General features: G+C 38.1%; 1 protein-coding gene across 3 annotated transcripts; it reads left to right on the top strand.

Moving 5' to 3' along the window:
• The first annotated feature begins 24 nt into the window (after positions 1–24).
• Positions 25–8,856, top strand: LOC110062671 (uncharacterized). 3 transcript variants are annotated; one of them, XM_020769615.2, is made up of 9 exons: positions 25–179; positions 1,338–1,469; positions 2,021–2,082; positions 2,418–2,528; positions 3,738–3,789; positions 5,157–5,279; positions 6,553–6,651; positions 7,384–7,446; positions 8,309–8,856. In XM_020769615.2, exons 1-9 carry the CDS (start codon positions 131–133, stop codon positions 8,485–8,487), a joined length of 870 nt encoding a protein of 289 aa, XP_020625274.1. In that variant the 5' UTR covers positions 25–130; the 3' UTR covers positions 8,488–8,856. The 3 variants fall into 3 exon arrangements, with proteins under 3 accessions (XP_020625274.1, XP_020625275.1, XP_020625273.1); XM_020769616.2 differs by having other exon boundaries at positions 36–179; positions 1,283–1,469; XM_020769614.2 differs by lacking the exon at positions 25–179 and having other exon boundaries at positions 1,229–1,469; positions 5,160–5,279.
• Positions 8,857–11,098: the final 2,242 nt, after the last annotated feature.

Genomic DNA, 11,098 nt, shown 5'->3' on the forward strand with positions numbered 1-11,098 from the left:
ACAACCTGCAAACGAGGCGGCAGTTCACCCGCGTTTATGGCGGGAAAATGATTTTTGTCGACATGGATGTTTCACGTCAATTTGTAGCATTTTTCCATCGTTTTACCATAGTTAGTCTCCTCCACTAACTATGGTTTTACAGTTCATTTCAGCAAATTACGCCATTATTTACATGCGAGGTAAGAATTAGTGTAATTCTTTATTAGAAGACAGTTTTAAACCCGGCAGTGAACAGTTAACTACTATATTTACATCGAAATCTCAGCTGAATTGCCAGCTGACTATGAATGATGTTACTTTTTTCGGGTTGTTTGTGCCTCGGATGAACTGTGCTTCACACTATGCGGCAAAATGTCTTTAAAATACTGACTGGCTTATAATTTATTTACTGCATAAACTTTTTTAACGCAAGTAGAAAGTAAGAATTAAAGCACAACAACCCACACATGTTTATTTACCAAAACGAAATTCGTAAACAGCCATTTATTTGGACCCGTTCTGTCGTGGACCAGAATTTTTTTTCCCTTTTTCTCTGTTGTGCTTCGAGACACTGAGTCACTGACCCATACTGGAACCCTTGTGTGTACAAATATAAAATAAATAAGCTTATTTACAGCTAAATATCAATGAAAATAGTTAACACCATTAGCGTGATTATTTTGCTACTCAGACATGTCTGCATGGATACATGTATATCACTTTTAAATTTGTAATATTTAATTAGCCAAGCTGAAAGTGAACATTCCTTTATCCTGGTCTCTGTTTGTTGCAAAACTGTTGTTTCATATTTTTTTCTTCTCAATTTCTGGAAATTGGGCAACTCTTCATAACTATCTTTAGTATCACCCAACTAGTGGACCAATGCAAATTCTGCATTTTGATTGGCTACGCTGCTAGGGGACTATTAGTAATAGTCATCGAGTAGCGAAATTGGTGCCATCGAGCGTGACGCTTTCTTTCGTTTTATTCCCAAATAAATATTTCTTCAACTTGCATTTGCTAATTTTATTATTGCCTTTTCTGTCCAACTAGTTGGGTGATACTAAAACAATTAGACCCTTCGCCCTCAAGGGCCACAGGTCAATAGCCCATGAGGCTTTGCCTCATGGGCTATTGACCCGTAGCCCTTGCGGTCTACGGGTCTAATTGTTAAATAGTCCTCTCTTTACATTCATGCTTGGGTTCAAGTATATTTCCTCTCTAATGTTGGATTTCAAAACCATTGATCATGTTTCATCCTGCCTATAACATTGCCACTGACTTATACCCCTTAACACTGGAGGTCATCAACTATTCCATGGCTAACCTGATGTTTGGTGGTCATTGTCTGGTACAAGGAATCAAGAGACTCCATGGCTTTGGAGAGAGATTCTTCAGTGACCTGAATTTTATTGTGACAACAAAATGGAAGCTCCTTTTGCTGTTTTTCACAATACTGTATGGAATCTTTAGACTTCTACTAAAGACCCGTAAGTCCTGTATGTACATATGATAGAGCAATTTAGGGTCAGGTCTCAATTTGAAATGTACATGTAGGTGGCAACTGCATGCCTGACGGGCCATGTTAAATTTTTATGAGTTAAGTCAGAGTAGTTAGTTATGCTGTTACCCAAGGGAATGTGCAAGTATAGCTGAGGAATGTTACTCTTTTTCCACTTATAAATGTAGTGACAATTTTGGTTGAAGTATTTTTCATTGCTCCCCGGGTTTGAAATGTTATGTTGCTTCAAAACACTTGTCAGTTGTGTAGTTAAACTTTGAGACTACTAAAAGCATACTAAATCGCCAGCTTAAAAAACAATATATCTCCTTCAATAATTTAAAAACCTTACATTTACTTACAATATTGCAATAAATAACATCAGTTAAAACTAAATATACCAGTTTGTAAAAAAGAACCCAAAACAATGTATGACATCCAACACAAAGTTGTGATAATTAATAGTCACAAACTTTGTTGACTGTCAGCCTGTACTTTTAGTTTAGCAATTTGATATTTTTATATCACAATGCTTTTTAGGTGAGGAAGTCAAGCCCACTGAAGATACATTTTTTCTCCCAAGATTATTCAATATGATCAAGGTGTGTGTATAATTCTTGTTGTTTGCACAAATAGTTTAAATGTCGAATATTAACTGCACTGCATAAACTGCAATTTGTTTAGTCCCAGAAAATATCCATACCTCCACCACAGAAGGATTTTTAACAAGACCCCCTACCCCTCTGAAATTTCATATTAAGCTTAATGCATTTCTTTAAATGTTTTGGTCTTGGAGACCCCCCACGCTGCCCCCACCCCCACCCCCAGGAAATTCCAATCCCTTCTGTGGGGGAGTATGGATATTTTCTGGAACTGCATATTACGAGTATCAACCTGATGAAATTATGAAATGTTTTTAAACATGCTTCTTTTATAGAATGCTCATAAACCTGGAATGGCCACAGATGTTATCTCCCTTATTGAAAAGCACAGCATAGATGTGAACAGGAAACACCCAAAATCAGATTCTGGTTTAACTTTGTTTTTGGTTTGTTGCTCAATGTCACTTATCTTTGTACATTTAGAAAACAATGTATATAATTTACATTAATTTTTTAATGTGTTGTTCCACAAAATATCCATACCCCTCCCATGGAAGGTTTTTTAGCTTGAAACCCCACCACCACCCCTCTGGAAATTCCATTTTAGTGCCATACTTTCCTTTGAAAAATTGGGCATTTGAAACCCCCCTCCCGCTTGGAATGTCTGTTAACCAGTTCTTTGGGGTGGATATGGATATTTTCTGGAACTACACAATGAACAGGATATCATATTGAGAGTAGTCGGTGGTCTGATGCACTGGTCTCATTATTACTCACACTTAAAGAGGTTGGGAAAGGGTTTAGATGTGACTAACCAGTGGCTGAAAGTTCCAAAGGTATCACATTCTATTTGGAAACTACACAGTGTTGAAACAGCCTTACTTTTTGTTCTAAGTCTTCTAATATTCCTTTTACGATTGTGTTACTTGTTTCTTATGTTATGTTTTTTGTAATCTGATGAGGTCAAAAAATGGTGTATTAATGACTCTTAAAAAGTAACTTTAAAGACATACATGATTTGTTAATGTATGAAAAAACCATTGTCAAATGAGCTAAAAGTATACAATGTATATGTATTTTGTTTTAGTTGCTATAATTGTTTGTTCTCATAATCATTTTCACTCTATATGTATTTTTTTCCTTTCACAATGGAGAACATGAATCTTCTCACCAGTCAATAAGAACATTTATTATATGGCTAGCTCTGTGAGCGGGCAAGATGAATCAAATCCTGCGCTGTGATTGGCTACCCGAGTGGGCAAGATGGAGCTATCTTGCCTGCTCGGGACTACCCACCATGTCCTGCAAGAAAAATTTTCCTGAAAGCCATATAATAAATCCTTTATTGACCAAGCTTGTTTGGCCAAGATGGCTGGATATTGGCCTCGTTCTTTTTTTGCGTGTTTATGGACTGAGACGGAGTCGAGGTCCATAAACACGCAAAAAAAGAACTTGGCCAATATCCAGCCATCTTGACCTCACACTTGGTCAATAACCCATATAAACAAGTGGCAAATCACAGTGTCAGACATTATCTAACTGTTATCACTCCTAACTGATTGGAGATGGCAAATGATACAGCAAGAGCATTTTATTGTTATAAAAGAAACAGAAAGAGCAATGAAATTAACTAGTTCATTTGGTTGTGTCCTCAGTGTGCCTGCTTGAGTGGTGACAGCAGTCTTATAGCATACATGATAAATAAAGGTGTGTTCATTTCATGCTTCATTGAAATATGCAGAATAATTAACACAGAGTAAATGTAACAAATTCATCAGCTCCAAAGCTAGGCAACCTCAGTTCAAGGCTTCTGATATTCTGTGATGGTGCAATTTTGTAGAATTGACCTAAAATCGCAACAAATCACATAATTCAAGAAAAATAGCAAAATTTGTACGAAGTCTCTCAATTTGAGGGAAAAAAGGAAATTTTTGCTTTGCCTTAACTTCTTCAACAATTTAAACGTTATTTTAAAGTGTTTTACCTTTCAAAAGACCTCGAAAACCTTCTGCAAGCAGTGGTTCGACAAACAAACAAACAAACAAACAAACAGGCATTCTACGTGTACATGTAGTTTTATGTGTCGGGACATGATGCTAGTTTACACCATTGTTCATTGGCACAGATTAAACAATCTTTTTCAGTATATAGACCAATCACAGTCATTGATATATTCTCTGAAGGTGTTATTTGATCCCCATATTTTCAATGAAAGTATTATCATAAAGTGCTCGATAGTCACTTGCAGGATGTAGTTATTTTCGTCTGACTTGAGACAGACATCCTAATGGATAAGTTTGTTAAATCGCTGAGTGCTTCTTAAATCATAAGAGTAAAAACAATTGCACCTTCCTGTAAATGTTAAATACTATTAAAATTCATAGTATTAATAATTGATAATATTAATAATTAATAATATTAATAGTAAATTGGCTAAGTTGGGCATCTCCAAATAATGAGGCAACAGATGATCTATTTCAGATGTTTTTGTTATTCCTTTATGCTCAAATAGGGTCTTGGACAGCAAAAAATGGGTTGTGCTCATCTGAGACCAAATAAAACAATGTTAGATTAGTTAAAAAGATATTGCATAATTCGCTGCATAATAGACCTTTCTTGCCACATAATGTGCCTTGAAAGTTCCACATAATTTACTAAAAATTTTTGCAGAATATCAGACGCCCTGTCAGTTGTGCGGCCTGTCCATCAAATATATCCTTGGATCTGAATACTCTACAGTAGCCTGTCTAATGACTTTGAATTACTGAAATGACTTAATTGAAAAAAAAAATGAAAGAAAACTGGTTTCAGGTTTTCTCATTGGAAAACTGGAGCCGCATGTATTGTGTGCAGTTTCACAGTCCTTTCTCAAATTGTGGCCTTAAATCACTGATTTTCGTTATTGTAAGATATTATAATAGGTTTACGAATTGTCCTAACTCATAGACACAACTAACACAGATTTGCCTTAGGTAGGTACAAGAAATGGAGAAGAAAATTCATTATCACTTTTTCCATTTGTTCAGTACATTGTATGGTGTAAACATTTTACTGAAGTGTGCTTGTTTCACAAGCAGGTGCAGATGTAAATTTGAACACTACTTGCAAAGACAGCCCTCTTCATCTTGCCAGTTTTTGTTGTGCCACACAAAATGTAACCAATGGCTTTGGAGTTATCACCTCACTGTTGGAAGCAGGTACATTGCAGCTTACACTACTTAAAGTGTGTGCACAGATGCATCCATCTGACAATATAAATTAAGGTCTTTTGTAGCCAATATAGCTTGTATTCACATGAACTTGTTGATCAAAACAGTATAGCTTCATAGCCCTGTGTATGCATTATACATGTACTCCTGCATGCATTATACATGGATGCCTAAAAAACTAAGTCATATTGGCATCTGATCAGGAGTTGTGTAGTGTAGGCTCACATACATAGAGTTTACATGCCCTTCATAAATGTACCCCCTGTATGTGAAGTGCACATGAGCTATTGCTCAAGGTGCTACAGTGTAGGTTGCAGTATCTTACAGGCTGGTCTCAATTATTTGCTCTAAACTTCAAATTAGCAGAGCAACAGTTTGTTTATGTCAAAATTACAGCCACTTACAGTGTAGCAAGCAGTGATGATATCTGAGCAATATTAGAACGCTTTTTTTGCAAATTCATAATTGAGATAAACTTGAAAAAAGTGTGCCAATGTTTTTTTTTAAGTTTACCCTTGTGCAGTCAGTTTTAATCTTCTCTAATTTTACCCATCCATGCCCCTGTTTAGCTTTTCTGTGTTTCGTTTCGGTTCTTCTTCAGTTCCTTATTATAATTCTATGGCCAGTCAGTAAGAGTTGAAATTCCGAAATATTGGGTAACCTAGCCCCATCAATATGACACTCCTTGCTCCCAAAACATTGTTTTCATGCTGATTTGACATCCCTTTTTGGACAAAAAGAAATTGTTTCTTAACTTAGTGTTCATTTGTTAGCTTGATACGTTTCCTCACTAATATTGTCACGCATGAAGAAAAGAGAATTTCTAACTGCCATATTTATAGGCTTGGAAAGAATGACTTTGACGGTTGATGAGACTTTCACCCATGTTTTGGGCCGGGTAATCACCTCCAGTAATTGGTCTTCCTCATATGATTATTTTTTTATATATAAACACTGTAGCCTGCGAGCAGGCTCACCTTTGAGTCACGCGCGCTAGCGGCGAAGAGCAAAGCGATGCGACGGGAGGAGTTTGGTGAGGAGGCGTCTCGCGGCTACGCCGCGCGCGCTTGTGCTCCAACGTGAGCCTGCTCGCAGGCTATAAACACTGCAGTAACTCGTCCGTTTTCAAATAATGTTCAAATAATTGATATTTGGCGCCTCGGTCAGCTGTTTTTCTCCATCTTTTATCATCATGGTGGGGGGGGGGGGGGGGTATTTTACTCCGTCTACAAAGAATGCTTTATCCCTTGTATCTCCTTAGGATGCAACATAAATTCCAAAAACTGGCTCGGTAATACTCCTTTGGCTATTGCTGCATCATCTGGAAAATGCAGCCTTATCCGTCATTTGATGTCTTTAGGTACGTTTGCCATGTCAGTCATATCGTAAGCGAAAAATGGATGCTGAAAGATATTGCAGAATGCTGCGGTTGCTTTATTTTTGGCATACTCAAAAAATTCCACAAGATAACCTCAGGACAGTTTTCTACAATAAAATTCAGATGAGGAGCTTAAATCAAGTCACATCGATCGAAGAGATAGGAAACCAGTTCTGAGAGTGATAAACGGTCGCTGACTTTGCCGGATTATACCTAAGTTAACGGTAGCGTCGTAGAGGCTTTATGTGCCACTTTGACATAAAGTGGAGAGGGGAAGGTGAAACGATAGCTCCTGTACTTCGCCTAAAGGTAAAACTATTACGAACTCTTAGGACTGCATTTTTATCAAACAATATTTGAAACTACTGAACTTTGAAGGGATTGTTCTCGGGGTTCTCTGTTAGAGTGGTTTTCAACTGACTGTGGTCAAGCCAAAACCGAAGTAGTCACTCTGGTTAATTACAAAGGACACACTCCTGTAAAGCGATCATAACACGAAGCAACACATCTATTAAGCACAAAGGGCGAGAAAGTGGCTACTTTTTCCCCCCACATTCAGAAAATTAGACGCCTGCACGTAGGTTTTAGTTGGTTGGATGGCAAACTGGCCCGACTTTTTCAAGCCAATCCTCTAGCGTGGTGATGCAAAACCAAAGCAAATACATTTTATTGTCGACGCCGAGGTGAAATAATACTTACGTTTTGAATGGTTAGGTGCAGACAAGAGTATTTGCAATAATGACGGAATTTACGCCATGGATTTTGCGATAAATGCAGGTAAGTACCGTTACTTTAATGTGTGTGGTACATATACAGAGGTCAGCTTCCTATGGTTCTAGATTCAGTAAACTTTAGAGAGCTGTTTACGCTTCAGTCCTCTCCGCATTTCATACGCGATTTTTACTAACATGACTAATCCTTCTCCTGCGTTCAATTCAGCCCGCAGTCTTCGCTCAATATATCCTGTAAAGTTCCTAAACAAAAATTGTTTCGTATTCATTCTGCATAAAAAGTGTAGCGAACTTCACTTGACCGTTTTTGCGATTGTTTGTTATTGTTTTTCTCCTTTTCGCGAAGCCTTTACCGCTGAAACTAGATATTTTCCTGTTTATCAGTCAATCCATTCTTAAGCAGCTTACTGAGCTTAGTTTAATATCTTGTATTTTGTCAATAAAACTACCTGTTGCCGAGGTAACCTTTTATCATCACCTCGCTTCAAGTTTTCAAAATATACTTATCATACTGACGAGAGGGTAATATGCGAGGAGAGAATTTATTGTAGCTAAAAGTGCAGGGATTGAACGATATAAGGCTTAGGTATTATTAAAATGCAAACAAAACCTCCAGAGAACATAGCGCGCGTGTAAGGTATAATTTCGCCCTCGGATATGTAGCGTAGACCGTCTTACATGCAGCTGCAATTCTACCATGTAAAACTATTCAGCGTAAGAGAAAGATCTGTAGTCTGTACTACTAAATGGACAGGGCATCCTATTTGTTAGATAGCCATTTTGTAAAATAATTGCAAGTGTCTGTCAAGTAAATTTTTGCGACGAAGAAATCAAGGGTCTCTAAAGAGCGACGTCGATAAATCCACCTGTTTAATTATGCATCGGAATGTACTCGCACTTCTCCACAGGTCATCTTGACGCAGCAAATTTGCTGGCTATTGACGTTCCCAACCCACATGTTTGGGACATCGTTGAACCCCATACTCCTCCACGAGTAAAGCTTGGCCTTCAGAGTCCTTCCAAGCAGCACTTGGTGTTTTCGTCCTTCCGAAGGAGACGCATGGATTTTAAGACTCTTGCTAAGTAAAAGACACGTCATGGTTTGAATTATACGTGGTAATATCAAATGTAATAAGGCTGCATAGGGTTGAAGTGCAGTGGATCGTGCGTAATTATGATTGCGTACTATTCAGTTGATGCCGGAAGAGTTCAATCGTTTGACAACACAACTAAGATACTCTTCAAGCATTATTTGTGTTGCCACGGTCTTTTTAAGCATTCGCCGGCAACATTCAACCGTTTTACAATGCCCATACAATATCAATTCAGTTACTTGGCATGTTTCGGCCCGCGCCTTCACACGTTCTTATTGGTTTTGATACCGCTGCCTTGATTGATTTGCTGAGAGTTTTTGTGAAGTAAATAAAAGGAGAAGTAACATTATACGGATGACAAATTGCGTTGAGTATCCTTTGATGTGTTAATTACTATTTAAAACAAGTAAACGAGTGGCATGGCCAAGGTAAGAATGTCCTCGCCTATAATCCATCTTAACATTGTTCAGTTATTGATGCTGAATTAACTCTCCTAAGTTGATCATTTTACCGTCATTACCTGACACTCGTTAGTACTGTCTACTGACTTCCGCAAAACTTATGGTATGGTTGGATGAATAGCCTATTCGTTAAGAATGCTCCACAATGTGTATCAACTAAAACACTCCCTGCTTAATACAAATGGTTTCACAGACGCTATTGCCAGTGATCGATGAGTCGGCCTTTTTCGGTTTTCTTATACTCCTGTAGACATTTTTCAAAGAATTTACTGAGATGATCCGTTTATACTAAGTACGTCCTTTAATTTTCAAGTCATACTCAAGAGAATGTCAATATCATTAAGCAATTGGATGAGGCTGAGTATGATATGGAGAATCATTGTGCAGACTGAGGAGCTTGTTATGCGCCGAAGCCCAGTCAAGTTCAGTAGCACTATGTCAAGTTTATAACATGAGATACAATAATTTTTCACAATATCAGCTCGCTGAGAAATAAATTAAGTTTACAAAGGGATTTTTTCTTCCTTGAAAGTAGTCTTTTAAACGTAACGGCAACCTTGAATGGCTTTTTATATTTATTCTGGCTGGCTTTTTCAGTCAGTATTTCAGCTATTTCGTCCTCGCTAAGCCATTAAGTCTCTTAGCCATTGCCGTCGCCGCTTTCTGTTACGTGACGTCATTCGTTCAATATTGGATGAATGACGTGAATGTTTCAAAATTTGCAGCTTCAGAAACAGACATTTCTTGAATCAATATTTAAAAGAAATGGACGCTGTTTCTGCCAACTGGACGTGCGATAGTTGATTCCATATTATATAGTTTCTATGAAGACGTGACGAATTTTTACGTCGATTCCAGCGCGTAGAAAATTCAAGAGTTGCGGTTAAGGCCCCGTCCACACTATACCTCAAGAATTTGAAAATGGAGGTTTCACTCTGAAAACACGTCAAATATTTTCCGTCTACACTACGCCGGAGAAATTTGAAAACGCAATAATCACCGGTCATTTTGGATTTGTGTTCGAAGAAGGCTCTGGCAGGGAAATCACAGGATTATCGTGACTTCATCGTTTTCGAAAAGCTACGTTTTCAAAATGTTTTCCTTCAACATTTAAACGCAAAGCTGGCGTTTTCAAATTCCTCCGGTTTGAGAAGCGTCTTAGAAAAGCTTCGTTTTTGTGAGGGATTAGTGTAGACAGTAGGCCTAACCGCAGAAATAAAGCTGCGTTTTCAAATTTCTCCGGCGTAGTGTGGACGGGGCCTAAGTTTGGTTCTTGACTTTCGAGTCATCTATTTCTTTTCGCCAGTTCATCGATCTGTGTGGGAGTGTTTTACTTTAGTCTCCTTCGCAGCCGTTATTAGGGTCGAAGGAGCGTTGCATGACGACCCTAATAACGGCTGCGAAGGAGACTAGTTTTACTTCGGTTTTCCGTTCAAGCATTCAGACTGGTTTCACACCATATAGTTACGCCTCCAACAAATATGTTAGCAGCGCTGTTAACACTGATGGTTTTCAGACGACTCATCTTAAGTTCAGTTAAGCTTAGAATTTTTTGGATCACGGTTTGCTAAAAACCCTTGAGATTTTGGGGTTGGCCCTTCTTACGCGATACGCAAACCACAGAAGACAATCACCACTTATCACCGGAAGACAGTCCTCGTTCTCAATATCTATCCTTACTCCACCCATTATTGTTGACGTTTATCGCTCAAAGAGTTCGTGAGAATTTTGGCGGCCACCCGTTTTGAAGAGTCGAAATTCAGGTACGTCGTTACGGAAGGTGTGGTACATTCCATTTCTTGTTTCAGTATAACTGATTAACTTAGCTATGTGTGGAATCTGGATCATGTAGTGCAAGTGTTTTTCTTGATCCTTGAGTCCATTTCAAATAAGGCGACTCGATCCCGTGTAAACTCTTGAATCTACCTCTAAATCATTGTTTCAACGTCTCCCTATTTTTATGTGATTTTAAGCATGTAGACTCATCGTCAGTTCAGTACGCTTAAGCTTTGTCATTCGAGCTTTCCTACTCGGCTGAAACTTATTGCTGAGACTTAGAATAGAAAGAAAACGTTTTTATAGAAATACGATATAGGCAGGTCAAATAAGTATAACAACAAAGTTTCGTCATATTGGGAGGAAC

The sequence above is a fragment of the Orbicella faveolata genome, unplaced genomic scaffold, assembly GCF_042242905.1.
Source record: "Orbicella faveolata isolate gen_17 unplaced genomic scaffold, um_ofav_v1 contig_13, whole genome shotgun sequence".
Lineage (NCBI taxonomy): Eukaryota > Metazoa > Cnidaria > Anthozoa > Scleractinia > Merulinidae > Orbicella > Orbicella faveolata.

What these genes read in the sequence shown, in the direction of transcription:
- LOC110062671 (XM_020769614.2), top strand. Translation starts at nt 1,229, where the DNA reads ATGTTTCATCCTGCCTATAACATTGCCACTGACTTATACCCCTTAACA. An exon ending in TAGACTTCTACTAAAGACCC is followed by an intron (nt 1,470 to 2,020) that starts GTAAGTCCTGTA and finishes AATGCTTTTTAG; the next exon opens with GTGAGGAAGTCAAGCCCACT. An exon ending in GATTATTCAATATGATCAAG is followed by an intron (nt 2,083 to 2,417) that starts GTGTGTGTATAA and finishes CTTCTTTTATAG; the next exon opens with AATGCTCATAAACCTGGAAT.